The sequence below is a fragment of the Acanthisitta chloris genome, unplaced genomic scaffold, assembly GCF_000695815.1.
Source record: "Acanthisitta chloris isolate BGI_N310 unplaced genomic scaffold, ASM69581v1 scaffold5597, whole genome shotgun sequence".
Classification (NCBI taxonomy): Eukaryota; Metazoa; Chordata; class Aves; order Passeriformes; family Acanthisittidae; genus Acanthisitta; species Acanthisitta chloris.
The window spans coordinates 147,650-174,563 of NW_008683069.1; the positions used below are offsets into that span (position 1 = coordinate 147,650).

General features: G+C 38.3%; 1 protein-coding gene across 1 annotated transcript in view; it reads left to right on the top strand.

Moving 5' to 3' along the window:
- Window positions 1-26,396, top strand: part of LOC103806091 (piezo-type mechanosensitive ion channel component 2-like) — a gene marked incomplete at its 5' end in the record, with an annotated part of 37,618 nt that extends 11,222 nt beyond the window's left edge. Inside the window, 2 exons of the mRNA XM_009078766.1 lie at window positions 11,718-11,880; window positions 26,011-26,396. Of these exons, the coding sequence (XP_009077014.1) occupies window positions 11,718-11,880; window positions 26,011-26,226 (379 nt within the window). The remainder of the gene's footprint in view (window positions 1-11,717; window positions 11,881-26,010) is intronic.
- Between the last annotated feature and the right edge of the window lie 518 nt (window positions 26,397-26,914).

The window sequence follows — 26,914 nt, forward strand, 5'->3', positions numbered from 1 at the left end:
TGCCAAGAATAATCATGAATACTTTCAAAGTGGAATGATTTAAAATTGTTATTTTTCTCACAGTTTCTAGCCTTTAAGGTGAAGTTGCTTCACATTTCACAGCTTTTCTTCATAGCTGTGAGGGCTGAAAATGGATATGTGTATTATTTGTAAGGAAAGTTGGTGGCACTCACAGTCACATGGCTACAGAAGGTGAAACTTTAGGAAAACATTAGATTCCCAGTAAAGCTTTGGCAACTATCAAAGTGACATTTAAGCTGTGAAAGACTCGTTTGCAGCACTAATAGTGTAACTCCGTCTCAGTCTTAAAAGGGGAATGGGTTTAAGCTACTTTGTCTCCCACATGCTAGCCTGATTTCTGCACTGTGTGAATGAATCAAGCAACTGTTAGAGATCTGATTCTGTACAGTGCAGACACCCAAGCTGCCAGGGTGGAAACAGTAGTACACATTTGATATTTGTTCCACATTGCTGCAAACGGCAATATATCTATCATCCTCTGTGTCTGACATCTCGTTTTCCCTTCCCTCCCACTGTCACTGCTCTGTCATAAAACTCTTTTCTTCTGCTTCGGCATGTAAAAAGCTACTTTGGCTACTTTTTATTTATTTGCCCTCCTCCTACAGCTTTAGTGTATGTGTGTGTTTGCCATCCGACTGCATCCTGCTGCTATGTGATGACACTAGCAAGGGATTGCTCAACTAAAAGGTTCATTGCTATAGCAGATGCAGTTCTGAGTGAACAAACAAATCAGCTGTAACTTTTAAATTAAAATCTTGTCAGTAAAGAGGATAAAGCATGTGAATGCAAAATTCAAGGCTAAGAAGTTGTACAGAGACGTAATTATAAAGCCTAGTATAATTCAAAGGTGAAAGGATACATTTATGGATTCTGTGATAGTCTTTTTGCACATTCAGTTAATAATTTTCTTCCAGCTAAGAAATTTTTTTAAAGTAAAAACCTGATGTCTTTGAAGTAAAAAAGACAATTAGCTCTGCATCTAAACCGTGCTCATCATGATACACTAGTTACAACAACCTCACTGTGCACCAGCCCTAAAATGCATTAAAAGAGTGGTCAAATACTCCTCTTTTTGAGAACTGTGGAAATGTTCAGAGTGACTAGAAAGCTAAGAGTAATAAGACCAGGGACATGAAAGTGTTTTCTGTATGCAAAATAAGTAGCTGAATTAACAGAAAATTTTAGTAGACTTTGTATTAAAAAGAGAGATTATTATTAGATGCTCTGGGCAAATGGTGAACTAATGTGAAATAGTAGTGTAAAGTGGTGAATAGTTAAGCAGAAAAAATTAGAGGAAATAAGTGAGGTTTCTTTCTTTCAGAACGTAATATTTGTGTTGAAAAACTAATCTAACCCTAGATGATAGTATAGGGGTTTTGCCATTTTTTTACATGAGTAAACATTCTATACTGACTCTTCCAAGCAGCCAGTAAATATTCTTTCCTGTATGGATATGGATATGATGAGAACGGTGGAGCGAAGGTTAACACTCCCAGTTCACTGGGAACTCTTGTGGCCTCTGCGCACTGTCAGAATGCAAAGGATATTATTATTCACTGTTATTGTGAAACCTAGATGAATTATGGGAACTTACTGAGAAGCCAAGATTTCCCTTCATGGGCTACCATTCAGAGGAGAAAAAGATATGTGGGAGGAAAGAAAAGATGCAGGACTTGATGCTCACATCTGCTCCGGTTCAGTGCTGCTAGAAATTGGATCAGTCTGCCTCCATATTTCATTTCCTTCTGTAATCTTGACCAATAATTTATAATTGGTATCAGCTGATCATCTGGCTCTCTCTTTCCGTGGCAAAAGGAGTGAGCAAAGAACTTTATCCTCCTGGTCTTTACTATCCAAGAGACCAAAAAACTTTGAGAGACAGAGATCTCTATTAATTTTAATGAAGTCTCTGAAACATCCTCCTAGTCAGTCTCTTTTCATTGTTTTTGTTATACCTTGTTTTGGGGGGAAATGGTGCTGTAGGAATCCATGTGAGCTGAGATACAGCTTTGTCAATCGCAGTGTCATTATGATTTTTTTACACACTGTATCAGCTTTCTTCAAGTCTGTATTCTAGGTGAAGGTGCTTGAAGAGGAGCTCTGGAGAGCAGTTGCTGAGTCAGAAATAACACATATGCTGCCACATTACTTTGAAAAATTGGGCCAGATCTTCAGCTCCAGCTGCTCCTTTGGTCCTGTCTCCACTCTAGGACTTCCTCTGGTAATCTTGGTGTTTTGCAGAAACAATCAGTATGATTCCAATAGTAGGAGCAGGGAGGCTTTTTATGTCGTTCCCATTCCTCACTCATTAGGAACACTTCAGGCTCTAACTTAGCAGCTTCAGTTTTATTCATGTTTGCAAAACATTGATTGCCCTTTCAGTTTAATATGGAGTATTAATAATATGACCATGTGAGGACAGTTTTCATTAGTGAGTAAAAAGAGGATTCCTCTTAGTGTGTTTGGCCATAGGTCTGAAATCAAATATATGGATTCTCTCTAAGGTAGATAGAATCATAGTCTATGGCAGGAAGATGACAATAATTAAAATCATTTCTTTTAGGAAAAAAAAAAGAGACTGTGGCGCACCTACTATTTCCCCCTGTAGTCAGTGTTGATGCAGCCTCATCTTGAGCATTGTGTGCAGTTCTGGGCTCCATAATTTGAGTGTTAAGGTCCTTGAATGTGTCCAGAGGAGGGCAACAAAGCTGGTGAAAGGGCTCAAAGGAATGTCCTGTAAGGAGCATTTGAGGATTTTGGCCTTGACAGCCTGTCAGAGGCATTTAGACAATGCCCTTAATAACATGCTTTTACTTCCAGTCAGCTCTGAAGTGGTCAGGCAGTTGGACGAGAAGATCGTTGTAGGAGCCTTCCAACTAAACTCTTCTCTTCTCTCTTCTCTTCTCTTCTCTTCTCTTCTCTTCTCTTCTCGTCTCGTCTCGTCTCGTCTCGTCTCGTCACGTCTCTTCTCTTTGTCTTAGATTTTCAAGACAGAGAACTGTGAAAGGGGGGGTCATTCAATCTAGCAAACATTGGCAGAGCACAGTATGCCTGTTTTAATTCTGATACTTCTCTGTCAGCCTCTGCCATGGGGGTGTTATACTGGCTGTACATTTATGACAGAATTCCCAAATCCCAGGATGGCAGCTTTTAATCTTTTTTTATGTGACACCGGTGGTTAAGCAAACAAAAAGGCTTAATAATGCGCACAGGTGAGCCTTAGATAAAACCAGGGAGGCAAATAAGAGATCATGAGGCACAGGGATGTAAATCAAATAGGTAAATTTACTTTCTGCTAACAACTGCAGCATATGTGCAGTCAGCAACCCAATGAGATTAAAAGGGAATGAAGCTTGAAATAGAATTTAACACAAAAAAAAATTCATTTATACCACATTGAAACCAAAAGCTGAAAACTGTGCCACTCTATGCCAATTCTAACGGCATGCTACAGTAGTCTAAGTACTTTGCAAATAGAAGAGCAACCTCATGTCACTTAGGTACCCACAGACTAATAGATACTATGACAAGTAAAGGAGTATCATGGAACAGGAGGAAGGAGCTGATGACAGAGCTGTCTTTAACTGAGACTTCATTGTTACAATTAGATTTGGTACCTCAGATATGTTCTCATTGCTAACAGCAAGTAAGGAGAAATTTTCTCTGCAGTTGGACAATTTCCATGCAGAATCCTTATGCCTCTGAAGCCTGTCTTTGTGTCATATTGATCTGATGGTCTGGGCTGTCTCAGCATTGGCATAAGGCCCTTTCAGAAGTCGTCTCCATTCAGGAGGAATTTTATTTATTCAACTGTTTGTGTTAAGTTTTCAGGTTGCTCGTTTCCTACCACCTCTTGTGCTTATTTTCTTTTCAGCTAAATTAATTTCAGCTAACTTTTCTCATGCCATTTAACCTAGGGATTCAAAGGAAACGAACATCTGATAGAAGGTATTTTATGGCCTGCTTTGTTTGAGCACTTGAGTTGTGAGACTGTTGTCAGTGTTTTTCTTGGCACAGCCCACACTCCTGCAGTACAGTGGTAGCTGGGAGCAGTACAGTGGTAAACCCACCAGCAGCAGCATGTGAGCCAGTTGTTTTAATCTGGAGAGCAATCAGCATTGCAATTAGTATCCAAAAACTCTGTAGGATGCATGCTTAACAGTTTGGCTTTGTGTTTTATTTTGTTTTTGTTGGGTTTTGTTCATGAATAAATCACGTGAGAACTCCAAATAGAAACTGGCACATGAAATGCTAGGAAGCTTGTGGCTAGTGTATTATGAACATACCCTGTGCTGGGTCTGACCAGCTTGCTGCAGTGTGCTGACACTGGGCACCCATCCAGCCTGGAGGTAGAAGTGTGAGCACTTGGCTTAAGCTCCTTTTGGCCCAATTTGGATCTGAGCAATCCGGGGTTTTGCACTGCTTAGCCAAGGTAAGAGTCTCCCATACTGGCAAAATAGTACCACTTTTGTCTCCTACACCTGAGAAGGGTCTTTGATAGCTGAATATCCAGACATTGAGCAGATAGCATCAACCAGTGCAGGGAAATGCTTCTCTCCCCTCACACATGTATGTGGGGTGCTTGCCACTCATGGATTGTATAACAGGTTCCATTTACAGAAAAATGAGATGTGACATCTCATGGCATTGGGACATTTAGTTTGCCACTGATTTCTACTGCTCTTCTTTTTTGACTTGATGCTGTAGAATTGAACGAAGTGCACCAAAGGTAAATTAGGATGTTTCTTTTGGCCAGTTTTAATGGAAATCAACTGGTGGCTGAGGAGACATACCTTCTGTCCTGTCCCACTTGATGCTTGACACTGTGAAGAAAAAGATGGTCATGTCCAGAGTAGGCAGGGTAGGCTGAGAGCTGTTCCATGTGGAAGAATTGAGGGTCTTGGTGAATGGTCCCATCACTGCAAATGTGGCATTTGGATGATTTTGATTTTGAAATGGATCTTGGGGGATGGAGGGGTCACCTGTGCAACACTGAAGTACAGTGGGTGCTCCAGCTTGAACCATGGCATTTCCTAGTGTCTGTGTGCCTTTCCTCTGTATTGAGGATAATCCAGCTTTGTAAATTGACTGTAATTTACAATGTCACATGCTGTAATTGAGGGAAATATGATTCCCTCCTTGTCTGCAGCTGACTGGAAAACCTAGACCTGTCTTTTACTTTCTGTGATTATGTTGTATGCTGGCTATGGAATGAAATGAAAAGTGGAGTGAAATGATGATCTGTTCGCACTCTAACCAGTGAAAGCTGCAGAGAGAGGGAGCAAATATGTTTTGATATAATCAGTGAATGTCAGCCTGCTTCAGGCTTTTCAGCGCTTTCTTTTAGTCAGGAATATTGTGGAACATATGGATATCTGTATGTCTTTATGTAAACACTTTGCTGTCAGTCACCAAGTATTTATGAGCATTATGGAAAGATTTAACTGGGAATGTTTTGTGTTGATCAGTGAATACTGAATTGGTATTTTAGCCAAGTCCCTATACAATGTGTGCATAAGTGAGAGGCATGTGAGAAGTGTGCATAGTTGCAATGGAAAGCCTTTTTGAGGATTTAAGACCAAAATAAACTTATAGCTGAGGTGTCCTTAGGTCTCTTCTGCTCACTTTGGCTCTGCCTTCATCTGGTGTCACATTCCCATTTTGACCTGAAATAATTTGTGCTGTGGATAGGCTTGTCATTTCCACTACTGTGCGTTGGGGCTGGCACGCACAACATCATGGGTGTGGAGGGGATTGTGCTCACTTCCTCTTGGCTGTCCAACATCAGTCCTGCTCCACGTTTGTAGCTGTGGGACACAGGCAAAGCGAGCTGGATGTTGTGCTGTCACGAGTCTGGCATAAGTACAACGGAGTGCGTTGCGTGATAGCTGCTAAATCCCTGCTAAATTTCATGTCTTCTGCATGCTGCCCTGGGCAAGCTGGAATTTGCCCTTAAAAGATTAATGAACAAAATGAAACAGTGGGTGCTTTAAAAAAAGAAAAAAATTGTCATGAACAAATATTTTGCATATTGCATGTATCCATAATTTCTTAATGTTGAATGTTTTATGCAAGTAAGAAGGCATCAAAATCTTGGCAATGTACATTTAGTTTCAAATAGCTGCTCTCTCTCTCCATAGCAGAGTTTGGAAAGCAAATGTTTGGTTAATACGTGGTTAAGCACTTTTGCAATTCAGGTATATTTCCTAAAAAAAGTGAAGTGTACTTTTGGTTTTCAAATCCATGCAGACACAGTTTGTAAGCAGTGATTAAGATTTTACAAATACTTTAGGAGCCCTTTGAACTTGTATGTTGGGTAGGTCAGTGCATGCTAAATATTTTTGTAAGTAGTTTTCTATGCATTTTTGCTTCCCTCTTCCTCCCACACATATATTTTGCATGACCAATATTCTCTGAAAGCTCCACTTAAGGTATTTTGGGTAAAACATAAACCGAGAGGACAGTCACAATAAGGCAGTGCAGGAGTAAGGGTGAACATGCACAGCATTGTGGATATTAATACTACTAAGCTTGAATTTTATTTTTGTAACATAATTTATTTTCAATTTGTGAGTAAGCATGAGATAAGGAAAGGACTAAAGGCAGACCTACTTTACTCTACTACGAGAGCTCAGCAACTCATATACTTTATCTGTGGCACAGGTTTGCCCTGAATGACATGTCAAGGTTGCCGTGTGAGCCAACATCATAGCTAACTTGTCTTTTGAACCAGCAGGGACAAGTCTTGGCAGCATGAATATAGACTCTGAGTGTCCTGTGTTAGTGAAGTGCTGGTTGTGGCTCAGACCAGGTCTGCAATCTACAGACCCAGATAAGTGTCAGTTTCCCAGCAGAGTATGTACAGAGGCAGACATTTCATTCTTAGTTCAAACTGAGAGAAGACAAGGAGCCTCTTTAATTTGTTTCCAGCTGCAACCATCCCCAAGACCCACTTCCAAGAGCAAGGATCAGCAAGCACATCTCTAAGGGCATCTGGTTAGTAGCCTTTGGTACCCTCAAAGTTTCCACTGGTTTTGGATCACAGAGAGGCTACTAATGATAAAAAAATAAATTTTTTGCAGTGCTGTGTAGCACCTGTGTAATACTGCCTGTAGCGTGTTTCCAGGGGTCCTGTCTTATGATTCTTGGGTCTGTTTTGCCTCCAGTCCAAGTGATTACAGTTGCAGATGAAGCCTACAGTAGTGCATAAATTACTCTGAAATATTAGGTCCAATTAGAAATATCAGATGTTTTGCAATGACCAAACAAGATGAATAGAAACTATTAGTGTCTATGCATCTTTTCCTTAGTTTATCACCTATAAACTGTTAATACAGTGTAAACTTTTTTTGTTATATTAGATCAATTAGAAAGTAAGCAGACACTCTATAAAACCCCTGAAAGGAGAAAAAAGATGTATGCATGTATGAAAAGTGAATAAGACTTTTGATAAGTTTTTAAAACTAAGAAAAATAACCTTTAAAATACTTTGTTTAGCTGGTATTCGATATAAAATCAAGCTTCTTACAGTTCTTTAATCTGGAAGCATTTTTTGATTTATTGTCTAACATAAGCTTAACTTTGTGGCATATTGCTGATGCTGAATTAGAGTTCTGTTTAAGAAAGACTAGTTGTTTTTTCCCATTTTTTGTTTATTTGTAAAAAAAGATATAAATATTTCGAGTTTGAAGATCGATGTTTTTCATTCTATATGTGGAGTATTTTATATATTGTGCTTGATGTTTTACATATACATTGCTATATATTTTACTCTTTTTTTGTATTTGAAGCCATTGCAGTTTGGATTCTAATAGCTCTGCTGCTTTTCTGGTTTTATTCTTAAACCTGAAATAAAGAGGAGGTTAACGTGTCTGCCATTCTAAAGAAATGAAATCAGGCCAGGTATGGCAGTATTAACACTTCACTTTTCACCAAAGCTTTGTGCATTCAGTAGGAGATGAATAATTCTAACTTGTGAGAAATGGTTATTCTAGAAAGGCAAAAAAATGAAATTTTTATTTTGAGGAAACTCAAATGCATATTTCTAGAGCACCAAGAAATAATGTAATGTTTAAATTATGCTGGTATTTGGGTTTTTTGTTTGACTGCTAGGGAGTGTACATGAAGTAAGAGAACAGTTTTAACCTGTATGTCCACAGCTAACTATTCTCAATGCAGATAAAGTGGGAAATTTTGCTTAGTTTCTTTAGCACCAATGAACTTCAGGAATGGACCAGGGTTGTGCTGTTCTAGAAAAATTCTCTATAAACACAGAAAATTAGGATGATCACTTTCTAAAGTACTAAATTTAATGTGTACAGCTGAAAACAGTAGGGGAACACAGATTGTAAACTTCTGTATTAGGAGTCTGTTGATATGATAAAACAATATCACATATTGATGCAAAACTCATAAAATTCCTTTTGTCCCCCAAAATGTACTTTTGTTACATACCCTAACTGTAGTTGTCCCTTGTATTAAAAAAATGGTGTGCAATTAGATTTGCTTGGTCAAGGGAAGGTGAAAGAAAACCACTTCAAACCACTATACTTTTTTTTTTTTTGGAGTGGGGAAGCGAGGTGCCCTGTTTTCTTCTGCATCCTGTAAGAAAGAAGGCAAAATGTGGAAAATCATTCTAAAGATGCCATTTACTGTAATTACATTTCAGAGTATGTTTCTGGCTAAGTTATAAGCTTCAGTCAGTGATGTCTATTACAATTAAAGCTGCCCTGTAGGTAAATGATTTAGTGTAGGTGAAAAAACTATGCTTTACCAGTTGTTGATGAAGGGCTATGACCAATTCATTGTACACTATGATTCTTGCAGGGGATTGAAAAGAAGATCTAGGAGATCTCCTGAATAGGTTTCCTGTTCTTCTGTTTTAACTTCAGAGTTCAAAAGCCTCTTTTGGAGCAAAGAGCACAATGCATAGACTGTTATCAACTGCAAAATATGACCATGTGTGAATGCGCAAATAAAGTGAGAAATGTTTACGGAATGATTGCAGTATTTACTATTCTTTTTTTGTACTGCCAGAGATAACAAGTGGGAATAACTGGTTTTTGTTTTAGCTTTTGCTGTGAGAATCTAGGGAGAAAATTGCTTGGGGTTGAATGAAGCAGTTTATTATTCTGCTTTACAGAAGAATATACATGTCTCTATTTCCTTTTGTTTCCTTTTTAATTATCACACTGAGGTCAATTTGTTTTCATGGGGAAATGGGGACAGCATACATTTGTGACTGTTTTTGGTGAACAAACTATTCATGTGCAGAATTTTTGCCTGCTCTGTGGTTAAGTATCACTGTTCAGGCTCTCTATTGCTAGTCTGAACTGTACATTACATCTTTCACAACGTGCTAAATGATTTCTTTTGAAAGATTAGAAACACTTGGTTTGGAAAGAGATGTGAGCTGCACTAGAGGCAGGGCTCCCACAGGGGACTCTCCTTTTTCTGGGGAGCAGGATACAGGAAAGAAGACCCAGAGTGGCTCCATGGGAGTACAGTGTGAGGGAGGAGAGCCTGGTGCAACTAAGAAGCACTGGTACTTGAAAGCTACCAGCTTTTAATTTGTTTGAACGTGAGTGGTTGAATCTGGAGGACCTCTGAAGTAATGCAGAATTAATTTTCGATGCAACTCCAGATCTGTGTACAGAAAAAAATCACTTACAGAAGTATTACATAGAAGTAATCTGATACATTATGAGACTAGAAAATTTATACTGTTCTTATATTAATTAATACTAGATTCAGGGTGTATTTCAGTTCTTTCTAAAAAATGCATGTGTAGAACTTCAGAATCAAGAATTCAGATTTTGTGCCAGATATTTAGTAAAACCACTTTGATAGGCAGGTTTCAGCATAGTGATCAGGATGATTGAAACTAGTTCATTAATGGTATTGTGAAACCTGTGCACACTATTTTTGGGAATTAGGTTCGTTAAGCATGTACTTTTTACTGTTTTCTGCCAAAGGAGAGAGTGCAGCCCTGGCTAGCTAATCTTCAGTAACAGTAAGAGCCATGGTACTGCAGAATGAATGGGGACTCATGTCAAGCCTGTATTTCCTGTAATCTCAACCAGGTCAGCTATGCTGTCATAGGCCAGTTGACTCTACAGCATGTAGCAGTGGCATAAGAAACATGCAAGAAAGCCAGCAAAAACTTTGCCATCTAACTCTTTTACAAGCCTTTCAATTACTTAACTTTTTTCCTCTGCTTCAGTAGAGCTGAAAGCCATCAGCAAAATATTTTCAAGCTACTTAGCTGCCACATAGAACATGACCATTTGGAGTTAAGCAGTTGAAACAAACATTAAAGCCAGATTTCTGATCAGTTACCTTATTCCTACTTTGAACATAAGCTATTTTGCAAGATACACAGCAGCAGTAATGAAAATGTTGGATTTGATCTTGGACATATGAGCAGATCAACAAGGTTCCTTACAGTGGTTGTATTGTAATCACATTAGAGACTGTTTTGATGCTCTATGTGTACCGTTAATTGCAGCAGTTGCAGGTAACTCCTTTACAGATACTGTTTTTCAGGCTTCAAAGCTGCTAGTGTTACAATGAAGAAAGATCAGAGCTGATCTCTTCTTTTGCATCGATCAAACAACCTGTTTTTTACCAGTTCAGGCTATGAAGAGCTAGTCTAGAGCACTCACCTATGCCCAAGGAGTTATACAGATGCCTCTCCTGTCCTCAGAACTGATTACAGACATAAAGCCCTATTAAAAAAATAAATTAATTAAAATTGGAGCTGCATATTTAAAATGTGCTAACTTTTAATTTTCCAATAGTTAAGATCACATCCTCTTACTAATAGTTAAAGTTCAGTATGTCAATGCAGCAGCTTAATAAACTGTTATTGTGCCACTAAACCTGAACTGGGCTCTCCATTTTAACAACGAACCAAGTTTAGACACCACATCCAAATCCATAAAGTCATATTTCATAGTATAAACGATTAAATCTGCACAATGAAGCAGTGCAATTCTTTTCCTACATAAATCATTCCTTACAAATCTTTCAGAGGAGAAGAAAGATTTTCTTGGCAGAGATCAAACACATTAATTAGCATTTAAATATTTGCATTTAAATACCCCAAAAGGTATTAAGGTAGTCTGGTCAAATAAAATGTATTAACAGTTAACAAAATAAAATATATAACGCTTTCTGGTTATTCCTCTGTGTGCCAGGAATTAGGATTAGAGCATGTTTAGGAGAGACATGAATGCTATCTTATCATAGTAAACATCCTTGTTCTTGGTGGACCTGGATGCTGTTGCCTTTGCAAGGGATTCTGGTAAAGAGACTGTGCTTCATATGCATGGATCTTCTAAGTACTCAGCTGAAATCTTTCTTGATGAATTTAAATGTTTTTTCTGCATTGCTCTCCACAAAACTGATTCAGAATTGGGTTAATTAAAATGCTAAGTATCACTAATATACAAGTATGTGAGCTCCCACTGAATAATCACTTGTTCAGTACTTCTGGAAAGCAAAAGTATCTGTCTGTCTAGAGTTCCTTGGTCATATTGTATTTCCTGTACTGCAAAACTTTCTTATTACTGGGGGTTTGGGTTTCTTTCTCTTTGCCTTGAGCTAGCTCTCTGTTCCAGTTGAAAATGTCATTAGAAATAACAAATGTTTCTTTGATTCTTTTTGTTGTTTTTTTTTTTTTTCATTCCATACAGTGTGAAAGGAGCAGATGCTGGGAACGTGATCAGACTATTTGTACCAGATATTGGGATGTTCATTGCTAGTCTGACAGTATGGCTCATCTGCCGCAACATGTTTCAGAAGCCAGTAACCGAGGACGCAGCACAATGCAACATGCAATTTGAAAATGAGGAAATGGTATCAAATACAAATTTCTATCTGTATGGCTTTTTGCTAATAGTGAGCTTTGACATTCCTGTCTGAGATGTGTTCTGAAATGCTTTCATGAGGACTGGGTAGGTAAAGAAGTGAACTTACTTTCAGGAAACTGAACAATTGGTTTTAAAATGGAAAAGCTAAAGTTATTATCTTGAGAAAAAGCAGAACATGAAAAGTGGATTTTCCAAATAATTTTGAGTTAAGAAATGATCATGACAGTTGATCACAAGTTGATCTCCACCAGAGCTGCTGGTTAAGTCTGACAAGGTTGTTTTGCTACATACAGTACTATACATACAGTGCTTATCCCTATATCCAAATTTGTTACCCAAGAATAACAGCAGCATCTGAGTGATTATCTCAAATTGCTCTTAAGAGAAGGGAAGAGAGAGTGTATTAAGTTCGTTTACTCTTAAGAGAAGGGAAGCGAGACTGTATTAAGTTCATGGAAGGAGTTGTCTAAAACTGTGGTCATACTGAGTGAGCTTCAGGATGATTTTGGAGAACGACTTAGCTGAAAGTGTTAATGTGTTTACTGTATGTTTTACTAGTGGGAGGAAGAGTAGCAGAGATACTAAATGCAGAAAAATCCACAGAAAAACAATTTTATAATATAAAAAGCCACAGTGGGAATTTAGCCCAGGATGAAGACAAATTCCTACTACTAATCTTAACATGTTTTTTATCAGACTGTCTAGCATGCCTTGGGTCTCATTTTCTGTCTTCTTTTATGTATGGGTAGAATGTTTTTTTCTTTATTCTCAAGACTCTCTTTTTAGGGGAGACAGTTGCAACTTGCTCATTTCAAATAGAAATTGCACTTTGAAGTGGATGAAATATTTAGGGGGATCAGTTGCCCATTTTGGTGCCACTATATAAAGTAAAAAGAGGACTCTCTGCATGTTGGCATGTTGTCTGGATTGTGGCAGTGCCAGAAGCTGGTCAGGTTTCTAGCACATGAGAGATCAGTATCAGAACTGTGCTTTATACTCGGTTGCAGTTGGAATTCTTACGGACTCTCCTGGCAGCTGGGGATTGCCTGAAGGTTGCAGCTTTTTAACTACACATTGGAGGGTATGTAGGGTTTGGTCTGATGAGCACATGAAAGGTTTTGCTGTGTCTGCTGGAACCTGGTTTTATCAGCTTTAAATCTGCTTTATCAGTGGAGCTGTGCAAAATGGATTTAGCAGCAGGCTAGAACCTTGGGCTGTACCCAGAAGGGGAGATGTCTGAAGTATTAAGAAGTGTGGCTTATTAGCATGGTTTGTGTTCAACCCTCCTCTTTAAAGAGTTTCATTTTACCAAAGTGAACTGTAACAGACTTCTCTGAAGCCCTTGATCTCCCAGAAAGAAAGCATGCACTTGCATAAAACAGGAGTAATCTAATGTCAGAAATTCAGAAGAAAAATAGAAGAGCCTGCTTAGATTCCTCTGAACCTATATGATGATTATGTTTAGATATTCACTTTTTCTTTGCATCGAAGGTGAGCCTGATCCTGGAGTCTGGGTCTAAGGGAGCTCAGTCTCCTGGAGAGGATGGGTGCTGGCTTCCAGGCAGGATTCACAAGTCAATGCAAGGGGAAAACTGAACTAACAAACACTAATTACATGGCACAGAGTGTAGCTTTATATTGGGCTGGTCCTAGACTGACTATCTCAAGGCAATCCACCAATGCAACTAAAAAACCCAGACTATTTCACAAAGGAAGAGTGTGGAGGAGCAGAAAACTCTGACTGCAAAGAAATTTTTATACTGGGAAAATAGAAATATATGTAAATATATATTTTACTTCTTCACATCAAAACCCAGTTAATGTTATATATGTTTTGTAAACTATATGTATTACAGAATATTTCATGAACACAGCAGGTGTGTTTAGATTTAGTGACACCTAAAGCTCTATCACAGGCATTTTTATTTTAAAAAGGGATAATAGTTTCTGTTATGTGAGGTGATCCCAAATGCTTTAAGAAATTCTAATCTTCACAGCTGAAATGATGAGCCTGCGTCAGAGTAATGTGCTTGTTTTTTAAAGATTGAATGAATTGGGGAGTGGAAAATTAAATACCTATTAAACATGTTTTTCCAAATTCCAGTTTTCTCTTTCTAGGTGTCTGCTCATAACATCCTGAAATAATTTCTGCTAGTTGGGGGGGGACAGAAGCAGCTGAATCTGCTAGGAATATATATTTGGCAGGACTGACTGTAAGGAACCTAATGCATATGCAGAGCATGCAGCTGAGTGTTTGAATTTGAAAGAATATTGGCATGATCTAAAATGATCCCAAACTGTATAGGTTTCACATGATTTTCAGTTCTTCCTTGGTAGAGTACACTGGAAAAGGGAAGACTTAGTAAGTGACCAGTTCTTTGAATTCTGCATTAGGTGACTGATGCCTGTGGCAGTGCGTTGGTGCAGCTCATTACTGATGCTATAACTCCACTCAATTAGAAAACCCAAATTGAGCTGCAGCAACAACTGTCCTACAGACAAATGCTTTAGGAAAAATGTTGAGCTTGGTACTGTGCCTCCAAGAGAAAGAGTCCTGGGTTTGTTAGACCAGCCCTGTAGCCAATTCTGGAGTTGAAGAACTATTGCCAAGAGTCCCTGCTACCAGCCATCAGAGATCTGTGGTATGAGATTTTGTTAAGAATTCATCAGCTGAGTTGAACAGGCTTAGAAGAGCCGTAAGAGAGGTAACTTTTCAGGTTCCTAGATGCCTAGCCACAGGTGGTTCTATAAATCAAGAAATCAGCACTGTGACTTCCTGGCAAAAGCAGAGTATTTTGCAGCTTTACTTTTTTGCATTAAACTGTTTACATTAAATGATTCTCAGACCCTTTTGCTTTGGGGGAGAGTGAAATATTATTGAAATAGGCTTAATTAAAAAAGAAAGGTTAATCTACCTGCTCCTTCCAAAATTTCTGTATAGGAAGGCCTGTTAAATAATTGATTTAATACTGCTAAAATCAACCTTTTCAAAGGTCTGTGTGAACCCATCAGACTTAAGTTGATATATGGACATGCTGCAAAAATGCCTGAAGTTGAAAAGTTTGTGATATTCAGTTGTGTGCAGTATTTCGGCATGGCAGTAGCCTCCAGAGACGAGCCATAGAGTCTAATGGATCAGATTGCTCGTGGATTGAGATGCAATTCAAAACAGGAAAAAGTATCAGAATCCAAATTAAGGACAACAAGGATTCATTGAAAAATGGATGTCTTTCTTCATTATGCTGCATGCAACTTTAAGGGAAACAGATCTCCATCAGAAAAGTGTATTCTACAGAACAGATCTGGGTGAGGAGGCTATAAGGCAGTGAGTCTCTCAATTATTTGTGAGTAACGCTATCCCAGGAATAAGCAAAGAGTGTGGTTTTAATTAACAGTGAGTCATGAAGTAGGAAGGTCTGCCAGATACCAGGCTGCAGTCCAACTCATTACCACCCCTAAATGGTTGCACACTTGGAGCAAACGTGTCTGCAGGCCTTTTTTATTAGGGCTTAGAAAATTTAAAGCAGGTGAATTCAGCTGGAGACAGGCCCAGATTGCAAACGCTGAAAAGCACAATGCCAGTCTCAAGGTGTAGAAGGTGGAAGAAATAAGAAAGAACAGTTAACTCCCAGCTGCAGCTGAAAGTACGACATATTTGATTTGATGCAGATGGTGGTTTATGTGCCAAAATGCAGATACAGTATATACAGTCTGATAGGTATTAGAAAGGAAGTAGCTTTTTCTGGAGACTGTGGATGAATTGCATAATGTTTTAAGTGACAGTGGCAGGGAGGAAAATCCTTCTGCAACTGCACAACTTCAACTTTAGAAGAGGTATTGATCTTAATTGAAAAAAACACCGTTGTAGTCTTCAATGCAACTTTCTCCCATGGCACTTGCAGCTTTGCCCATTCAAGCATGTTTCTCATCCACAATCTTCTAGAAAGCAAATGGGACCACTGAGTCTGTACTTTGTCCCATAATCTGAGGCAAGCTTGATCACAGATCACAGAGCCTTCATCCCTCCTCTTTTCTGCAGAAGGCAGAGATTTGTTTGAGATCCCAAAAAGGGAAAAAAAGGCAGGGAGACAAAAAAAAAAACAAAAAAAGAAAAAGAGGAAATTTTTTAAAAATAAAGTTTGAGAAGAATGTGAGAAGTGCTTGGCCTGGAGTCAAATTACGGGACGAGAATCAGGAGGACCAGCATGATTCTCACTTCGGCCACAAACTTGTTTTGTGTTCTCAGGTCTATTACTTCATCTGTCTCTCAGCTTCTGAGTCCCTTGACGCACAGAAGCAGTAAAAATGCTCTGTTTCCTAGCTTTGTCTTTCTAAACAGTATCAAGGCTACTTGTCCTATGCCTATATTTGGCATGTAGTACCTTGAGAGCTCTCATTTGATCCAGGTTTCCAAGTGTAACTGCAATACACACAGGACAGAACAGACCCTCTGAGAACTGCACACGTCCTATGCCTTGTCCAAGAACTTTATAGCCTAGAAATTGCCTATTTAGACTAGTATTCTTTTCCTCCTATCTCCAACATTATAGTTTATCTTGATGTCTCCTAGTGACTTCGATCCTAAAACATGTGGTTTCAAATCCCTTCCAAAAAAAAAAGTTGTTTATAATTATAGCTACTCTAGATAATCTTGTTAAACATACAATTACCCGGGCCCTTTTAAAACCTCATTAATTTCTTGGCTTCTGTGGCATCATGAAGCAAGGACTTCCACAATTTAATAAGTGCTCGCTGATTTTATTTTAAATTTAACACTCTTTAATTTTATGGAAGGTCTGTTGTATTACATGTTATAAAACAGAGTGAGATGGTATATATGTATTTATTATCTTCCTTGTTCGTCCTTTTAAAGGTTCTGTTTTTCAATTTCTTTTGTTGTTTTCATTACTTTTTGTTTACTGAACTAGCTGTAGTTCTGCAATATTCTTTTGAGCTACAAGGAATATGAGTGCCTCAGCATTTCAGGCAAGGTCTTAAGTGATAATATTATGACATTCATTATTAGGTTGAGAGATTTTTGGTTGAACAATTCTACTAGCCTATCACCTATCTGGATGTCCTGTGTAATATGGATAATCTGTTCAGCTTAGAGCACAGCTCTCAGAAAGTTCCAGCGTCCCAGTCTTTGTAGTTGCTAGCACTTGCCATTTTTCTTGCCTACAGATGCAGGGATCTTTTTTGAGCTGTTTAGAGTGGTGCTGATGACCTTGTCTAGATGATCATCCCATTTTTCTTCAAGCCTGTGATGGATATCTTCCTCCTAAGATGATTTATTGTTTCGTGTTTATCTTAATTTAATTTGATTTTACCAGTATCAGACATTCACCTGAATTGGATTAGCTGTCATTGATGTGGGACCCTTTGGCCCTAGTTTCTTGAAACATCTTCTTATATGCAACTTTTTCTCCTTCAATATTTGCTTCTCTTCGGAGATAGCAAATTATGACTACTGTGGGAAATATTGTGGAAAAAGAACTTCTTAGAGAGGGTTGGAACTTTCTGGCTTCTTTTATCTTGCCAATGACACCTATTTTATTTCTCATCTTTTTTCTTCTCATTGTCATCTATATGTAGCACTGGCTTACCTGTTCTGGTTGGTTATAAATATTTCTTTGGTTCTAACCTCTGGATAACTGGTCCAAACCAACTTGGTCTTAGTGTGCTTTGAACATGGTGGAAGTAGAATTTAACACCTTATTTCTGTGGTTTAAAAACAGTAGATGAGGCTCCCTTATCTCTTTGCTTGTGATGCTTGTAGTGGTGAAGTTTGCCAGACCTTACCCAGCTGCCTCCCTCAGTAACAATTCTAATGCATCTCATCTTAACAAGGGTCAAAAGTTTACAAGTTACATTAGCTTCTTGGTTTGATGCACATGTCTTTGAATAAGTCTTAACACAAATACGTAATTACACTACAGCAGGCTCAGCAACATAATGTTACATAGTGCAGTTAGCCTGCTTGGCTTGGAACTTTAGCATGCACCTGTCCTGTTTTGGTGAGAAACATGACATGATGCAATTCTTCTTGTGGCAGCTCTTCACTTGGATAACCAACAGTCCTCCATTCCAAATTTTGAGATACAGAGTTGTTAACTAGGAGATGAAGATCCTGGAATACTATTGCCTTTGGACAGCCTAAGTGATGAATAACAGTACAAGAAGGAATCTCTTGGCTCACAGAATTCAGTCTGCTGCTATTACAAGCAGCTGTATCACACAATGCCCTCTGGAAAGTAGGAAGCACCATCTTGAAAGGGGGGCACTTTTTCTTCATACTGTCTACCCTGTTCTGTGATTTTGTTTTTCTGGTGGTTAGAAAATGTCTAATTCAGATTGTACATGTATTCATAGCTACATTATAAACCTTTTAGTTCTGCTCTTTTGCTTCAATACATTGTTTCCTTCTCTAACATTTGTTTCTCTGATAGTCTGGGAGAAAAAAAACCATCGTTCTTTAAAGGCTGGACTGCAAGATGAAGACAAGTAATGTTGGGTCCTTTTGTAGGTTAGATGTACCATTCTCCTGTTCATCCACATAATCTGTGGCTCTTCAGGGTGGTACTGGAGAAGTACCCAAGCCACTTTGGTATGAGCTGAGGCAGTATTGCAAATAACCATGGCACCATGGTTGGCCTTTTTATGGTCCTTCTTAGCAAGATGCATAATGGTACAATGTGTATATTTCTTGGGCCAGGAATTACTCCATATGGGTGCTGTGCAGCTTCACATACCTGCAATAGCTTATTTAGAGTTTCTACTGACTTGTGCCTTGTAGTCATAGCCCAATTCTTCCTATTTCCTTTTCACTAGAAAAATGTGTTCAATCATCTCAGGCCAAACCACCAGACTCTACCTGTGAGTTCCCCTCTCTTTTGCATTTGGTTTACATGCCTGACAGCTTTTTGAAGTCAAGATGTGAAAATGTATTTCCATATTGACCAAGTGAGTCATGTGCTGTAATCACTTGGATTTTGCTCAGGTGTGATGGATACACTGGGAAGTGAAATATTCTTTGGCCCTCTCAGTACAATATCTATTGTATACAGGATTTAATGAGTTGCCTTCCTGTTATCCTGATTCAAAACTGTTCTTGTCTTTATTAATTTATTTTTCATTTCTTCTGAATCTCTGAATGCTTCTGTCCTTATGTACTTCCAGTAATAGATGATCCTTTTTTTTGTAGTGAGTGACTCCCACAGGAGATTTTACTGTGAAGGTATATGTGTTTCATTCATTACTATAAAACACTGCAAACACACTGGAAGTTATTTTGACAGTACATCACTGACAAATTTTTCTGATACTGTGTAAGACTTTACCCCAAGCTACAGCACACTTGAGATGTATCAGTGATAAAAGTTTTCACCAAGATCTATATGACAAAGTTAATTTAGGATTTTTCATTTCAGTGATTCAGTTAAGTAATATAAATTATTAAAATAAAATGTTTAAATTCTAAAATGCCTCTATCTCATAAATGTCACACCTACCAAAATGCTCATTGCATTGTCTCATGCTTGATTAGTTCAGCTCATTTAGGAGGATCTTCCTTGAAGGGCAATCCACAGCCCTCCCTCCACTCACACCACCACGTGTATGAGTTTCTGTAGACTTTCTGTAGACTTTCTGTAGACCTTCTGTAGACCCATCTGAGGTCCCTTTGAGCACCCCATGTACACAGGCACGATAAACTTAAAGAAGATAATCTTGTGAAGCAGCTCCATTGCTATAGGGATCAAGTTGATTGCTATGTGGGAATTGTTTATGTAGAAATATTTGAATCAATTCCATGGCAGGAAAAGCAGGGACATCCGCTTCTCACATGCTAGTGCTTTCAGAAAAACTATGGAATTCTTCTACTCTTTCTTGAAAAATTAGAAATTCTATAAATGATTACCTTGACATGGTTTATATTGACTGTAGGTTAAAACTACGATCATTTTTATCACATTAAGGGCTTGCAGTTCTTTGATGGTGAAAGAACTAGCAGCCAAATTTGTTTTCCAGCTGTTGTGCTCACAGCTGGGTCTGTCTAAAGAATATTATGTTATTTTGATTACTTTTTCTATGTGAACATACGTATGTCCTGCTCCTAAAAGCAGATAGGTAATTAATTCTTCTTACTGCTGTAACTATCTCATATCTAAAGATAAAGATTGAAGAACTCTTTTGGAAAAAAAAAAAGGGGTTCTAAAGCAAGCATAAAAATAGGAATTCAATCATGTTGGGGCTGTTCAGCCTAGAGAAGAGAAGACTGCAGGAAGATCGCATAGCAACTTTTCAATATCTGGAGGGCCTACAAGGGAGCAGGAGAGAGACTCTTTGTTGGAGACTGCAATGATAGGACAAGGGGTAATGGGTTCAAACTGAAGGAAGGGAAGTTTAGGTTAGATATTGGGAAAAGGTTTTGTACTATAAGGATGGTGAGACATTGGAACAGGTTGCCCAGGGATGTGGTGGCTGCCCCAACCCTGGCAGTGTTCAGGGCCAGGTTGGATGAGGCCTTGAGCAACCTGATCTAGTGAGGAGGTGTCCCTGCCCATGGCAGGGAGGGTTGGGACTAGATGAGCTGTAAGGTCCATTCCAGCCCTTAAATTCTCTGATTCTCAGATACTGTGTTATGATAGGTTTAATGCATCAGCTTATTTACTATGGAAGTAATTGGACTAAAACAGTATAAGAGGAAAGAGCAAGTCTATTTCTATTGTTCTGATGACATATTAGAATCAAATAGCTTATCTCACATAATTCCTAAAGTAAGCCATTCAGTATGGGGGTTTTTTTTAAATTTTAAATGAGATGAAAGTCCACAAACTTATAAAAATGTCTAATTGGATCTGTGCTACTCTATCACAGGTATGAAATAAAAATGGGATCTCTGAGTAGAGGTAAAGAAATAGTTATAGGAAGTCATATCTTAATTAAAGGATCAAGGTTTTACAGTAGCAGTGTCAGAAGGGTGCTGTGAGTATGTGCCTCAGGGTACACAATCCAACCCACTTTAAAGAAACTGGTGTGGCTATCAGCAACAGGAATTAGAAGTCTGTGCTGAGGTCTGGGATGCTATAGCTAGAGAGGTTCTTGTGAATATTGATTAACATTGTCAGAAGAAGGTCAGACCGTGAGCTTTGCATTGTGACCTGCTTGCTCTCATTCCCTTGCAAAGTGGGCACACCTGTCTTTTCTGCAAGACAGACTATGCACCTTCAAGCTAATCTAGATCATGAAAGCACCTCTCTGGAATCACCAGCAATAAAGAACATGGTGTTCCACTGAGTATGACTCTGCCCTGCTTCCAAACCTGTGTACATGTAGCTGTTTGGGTAAGGTTTGGTGAACTTTACATAACTACATGTTTTTCTCAGGCTTAGCTTTCTTTTACACATTCCTTTCTCTTTGTTTTGTGGTTCTAGCTGGGAAGAAATGTCAAAATACTACAAAGAGGCGATTTTTGCACCATTTAAGATCCAACTGTGAGGAAGAAGCACCTGAACTCTCATGAGAACTTATTCTTGTAAGCTTAGCAGTGCATACTTAAAAGGTGCTGATAATTAATGCAATGCATTCGCAGGGATGGGAGTTGTATCCGTTCTGAGACTTGAATATTCTTAGTTGTAATAGTTCTGGTTAGTCAAATTTTGTTACTGTCATTATTTGAATTTTTGAAAGGTCTCGTTCATGTCCCCTCTAGCATCGAAAAGTCAATAAATGAGCAAATTTGTGTTTAGAGACACAATACCACTAAATGTAGGTACACAGTGTTCTGAAGCAAGAATGGGTTTTAGGTTGGAGTTAAGGCTTCCTGTTAGTAAATACATCTCTGGGACTAGAGAATATCTCTATGCAGTAGTGTTTATACTGTACCAGATGAAACATTTAAAAGTTGGATGTTGAAAAAGCAGCCCCCAAAGTAGCTAATGGACATTCTGGCCCTGGCCACAATAGTAGCTGCCATAGCTGCCACAGGAGCTGTACTGTTTCGCTGCCTGTTCTCTATCTCAATTTGGCAGTTTAAAAAAGTGTTGTACAATAAATACTCCCGGGACTTCCACGTGATTGCTGAAAAACCTAAACTGCATTTAGTTTGTTTATAAAAAGTCCTGGGGCCCTGCTCTACAGAGCAAAGGTCATGGAAACACATGTTTATGGCTTCACAAATGCTCTGTACTCCTTGAATGTAGAAGTTTATTTGATTTAATCAGCATCCACAGGGATCCTGTAATTGCATAATAGGTAATTTATTATGGAAGTAAAAGTATTTTTCTAACTGTAGCCTATGTAGCATGAGTTTGTAGCTTTAGACTAATCCACATAGTAAAAAGAGCTTTGCAAAACAGTCTGACTGGAGTAATGGTGTTCTGTGATGAGCATGTACTTGTATGGCTATTTAATCATCAGAAAGTGTTAAAACAACAAGCACATTATCACCATGTTGGATGTAAAAACCATTCACTGTTTGCCTGCCTTCAGCAATTTGAAGTGCTCAATGTGAGAAACTGGAAAGCCAGCCCAGATAATCCAGTTGGCGGGCAGTGAATATGAGAGTGGTGGAATCCAAAGTTTGTCTTTTTGACATACACTAGAGCATGGTCTTTCAGCTACTTCAGGAAAGGAACATGGCCTTTCATCTAGGGTACTGAATTACAAACAGATAGGTTTTTATACACACAAAAATATCAACTCTGTAGTTGTTTAACTGTCGCAATATTTTTGTTGAAATCATCATCAACTGGGTCATGAATGACACAGAATATAAAGGGTAAGGACTATAGTATTCAATGAACTTGCAGACAGGGAAAAAATTGATGAGGAATCTAACCCACCTCTTACAGGGACCATGCTGATGCAAAGCCTTCGTATCTGAAACCAGACGATCCTTGCACAGCCATATCATTGGTAATTCTGGCTGTGCTGAAAAGTTGCAAAACATCATGCATCTGTTCTGAAAGAGCTTCTGGGACTGCAGATTATGGTTGTTGTTGATGAGCCCATTTGCTAGCTAATCTTAAAATGAGGAGAGCAGTTGAAGAACTTCTGCAGTTTTAGAAGGAAAATTTGGGAAATCAGTTTGCTATATGCCAAGGTTCAGAATGCTGAAGTTTTTAGCAACACCAGAAGTAGATTGTTCTGCACTTCCTGTGAGTGTTTGTAATGTCCTAACTTTTCTTGTTGAACTTGGAATTCATGTTTTCATATCTAGCTATAAAGTGGAAAAACAATGAAAGTTAGCTTCTTTGGTAACTCATCAATTTGAAATCTTTTAGCTATGCTTGAATTGTATAAGCCTCAGTCCGTGGAAATTCTGGACTGTAATCTCCTTCTCAGCTTCAGTTATATCCTGATCCAGTGAAATATCCTCTTCCCTAGTGCTTCTTCATGGGTGTGCTGTGTCATACGTGTCAGTACTAGATTATTAGTACTCAATCCTTAAGGCAAAATGTAAGCTAAATGTTCTTCAGATCAATGAAGCAAAAGTGATTAGCCTGGTAAAGTTAAAAAATTACAGTTCTAATTATCATGATAGAAAGACCCATTTTGAGGAGATCAAAGTGTGAAATTGGACATTGATCACCTGAGGTTAGGAAGGCAGGTAGAGAGAGAAGAGGATATTAAGTCCCACCTTTCATTGGGTTGTTTTTATGTGGTTTTTTTACTTCTGTGTCCTCCTTTTTATTTTATTGTTTGAAGGTATTGTGTGTTTTCCTGCAATTTATACTTAAAATATTTTTATGTTCATTTACCGCATAAAAATATTTTCTGCTTCTGCTTATGAAAGATTTTATTATTTTCTTTTGTGACTCTTCAGACTCCAATTTCCTGTTCCTGCCTATGTATAATTAAGTGCTCTATCAGTAATTTTAAGGTGTAATAAATATACGAATCCTGACTTCATGTTCAAATAGATTCATAGTATTTATAGAGATGTGAATCTTGACAGCCTCTCATGAAAGAACTTGTTTATTTTGAAATGATTCCTGTATATTTTGTAAGTAATTCCACATTTTAATGCATATTATATTCAGCAAACTGAAAGCACTAGGTGAAGAAACAAGGGTCTCCACATAGGCCCATGTATAGCATGTTTGCCATTTCATAAACTTTAAATGTCCATCACTCTCACTCATTCTCTTTGTTTGGATACGAACTGAAGATTTCACTGTTCATGTTAAGCTCAGGGCACTATAGCCAGTCCACAAGGGGCAGGATTAGACCCAAAGGGACTAGATGAGGAGCAGGTTAATCTAGTAATTACAACACAAGCAGACATGATTATAACTTTTGCCCTTTGTTTAACTTTCTCACTGAAGCCATTGTGGCGGAAGTAAGGGCAAAATGTATTGCTCACCCTACTGTCAGCATGGTTTTCTGAATATTTAATATTTTCTATCCTTTAGATAGGAAAGCTCTTATCCTTTAAACAGGAGCTCAGATGTGAGCAGCAGTGGTGAACAGAGAAAATGCTTCTTTGTGCCTCATGTCTTAAAATACGATGGCTACAATGTTTGGGCTACAATCTCCTGTCTGTTCTTTTGTGCAAGGCTCTAATAATTCATATGTTGAGAGCTGTGAATGGTGACAATAAGAAAGCAATTGAAACTGTCGTATACTCCATTTAAGATGGGTATAGCTAGTAAAACAGCTGGATACACCCAAGAGAAAGGTAGATTTCCCAGATCAGCCTGGCCATATTTCATTGTCTGTAAAATAGAGACTCTTGAGAGCAAGCAGGCTTTTATTTTTTTCTCCTGGGCACTCACAACAGTGTTAATGCTCCAAAGTAAGAGAAAGCTGGCAACAAGCTTAGAGGTGAAACAAAGACATCCACAAGGTATTTTGCTCCTTTGGGAATCCACATAACATAATGGTAGAGAAGAGTTTGGTTAAGTAGGCTGAGAGTTCATCTGCTCCTACTGCAATCTGATCCATTGGTGTGAATTTTTTTCTGCCAAAGGTCACCAATAAATATAAAACTGCTATTCTGATGAAAAATACCAACAGTCTCTCTTTCTTACTTTCACACATAGAGATACTGCTTGGCCAGAGTGTTAGCTAATGCAAGTTTAGATTAGTGCCAAATAACCTATTCTGTATTGCACCAAATGAGAACCTGGCTCAAAACTATTACTTTTTTCTCTTTTAATATGTCCCTACATCTCTGTGAATGACTAATTTTTCCATCAGTTGTATCTTTGTGTGGGCCTCTTACTAATCCTGCAGATTCTCAACATGGGTTGATGATTTAGTCTGTATGTCTTCTGGTCTCCAAGATACGATGGAGACTTGATGGTGAAGACCACTGCCAAGTCCTAACAAACTACTCAAGTATGAGGGATCTTTACACTTTTCCTTCTTTTCTTTTTTCCATTGTGTAGTTCTAAGCCACTGGTCTCATTTCCTCTGCTAAATTGTTGGAGAGCACTCAAGTTTTCGCTACTTCTCGCTTGCTCACTTTTTCACCTTTTCTTTCACCATCAGTCAATCTCACCATTTCTCCTTCTCTCCCTAAGCCTCTGCTTAGTGTATTTTTTCTCTCTCAAATGGCCCTTCAGTCACCAATGAGCTGTCCATTTATTTCAGTCCTTGTTTCCCTGTCCCAGATCACTCCTACTCACTCCATTCTAGGTTTTTCATTTAAAGTTTGAGAAAGGGTTCATGGGAAGGGGTTTGAAAAGTCAGTTTGTTGAGCAACATCAACCAGGAATGGACTTGGTCTTGCTGGAGATTATAAGCAGAGGATTTTCACAGATAAGAGATAGCAAGATGCTTATTTCCTAAGAATGCTGACCAAACCAAAGCAAATTTCAAATAAAACTGAACAAACATCCTGTTCTGCACATGTTGGAGGACTGCAGCCTTTCTCAGAGGCAACCTTTAACCTTCTTTTATTTTGAGACAGATCTGAAGTGGAAGCCATCAGTGTACAACTCTAGCATTAGTATATCTTTCTTAGCTCTCACTACTTGGCATAGTCAAAGATTGTGAGAAGACTTCATTGTTGAATAATATATGCGTGGTTTTTTAATTTCAAATTCCTTTGTGTCTCCCTCTTTCTGTTTTTTTGCATTCTGTTTTTCTTTCCCTCCTTCTCCTTTAGGCTGTACGAGAAAAATTAGAGCCAGATGACTCTTTGATGTATGAAGAAGATTTGGATGACGAAGACTGTGGAGAAGCAGAATTTGAGGAAACCATGAAATTAAAATTGCTGCGTAGAATTGCCTCCATAGCATCCAAAATGAGGGAGTTTATTGGCAACATGATAATCACCACTGGAAAAGTTGTTGTTACAATTTTAAATCAGCAGGTTGTTTGAAAAATTTCCTCAGGAGCCCATTAGATTATGCATTTAACAAATGAGTTTTCGGCACTTTGGCACCTGTGGGAGTAACAATGGAAATTTTAAAGGGAAAAGAAATTGCTGCTGATTTTATTTAAATTAACTTTTTGGCAGGTATTGGAATATGCTGAGTTGCTTAATTTTTTGTACTAATATTGTGTGGCCCTGTCGTTCCATTTATGTCCTCAGGAGCCCATTAGATTATGCATTTAACAAATGAGTTTTCGGCACTTTGGCACCTGTGGGAGTAACAATGGAAATTTTAAAGGGAAAAGAAATTGCTGCTGATTTTATTTAAATTAACTTTTTGGCAGGTATTGGAATATGCTGAGTTGCTTAATTTTTTGTACTAATATTGTGTGGCCCTGTCGTTCCATTTATGACTTTCACAGTTGCTGTTATAACCAAATGGTGAATGGGGACTTATTATAAGTAACTATATGTTGTGTATGTATTATAATGTGAATTCATAGATTTGCTTCCATCTCTTCCAAGGGTAAAAAGAAATTGTGTTCACATAGCCCGTTAAAAAAAAAAGAAAAGATTATTCAATTGACGATATCATGTGTAAAAAGAGTGATAAGCAAACTTCCTGTTGTTTTTTTATGTAGTTGGTAAAAGTAGCTGTCTTGATATGACAAAACCAACCTTTTTATCTGACATT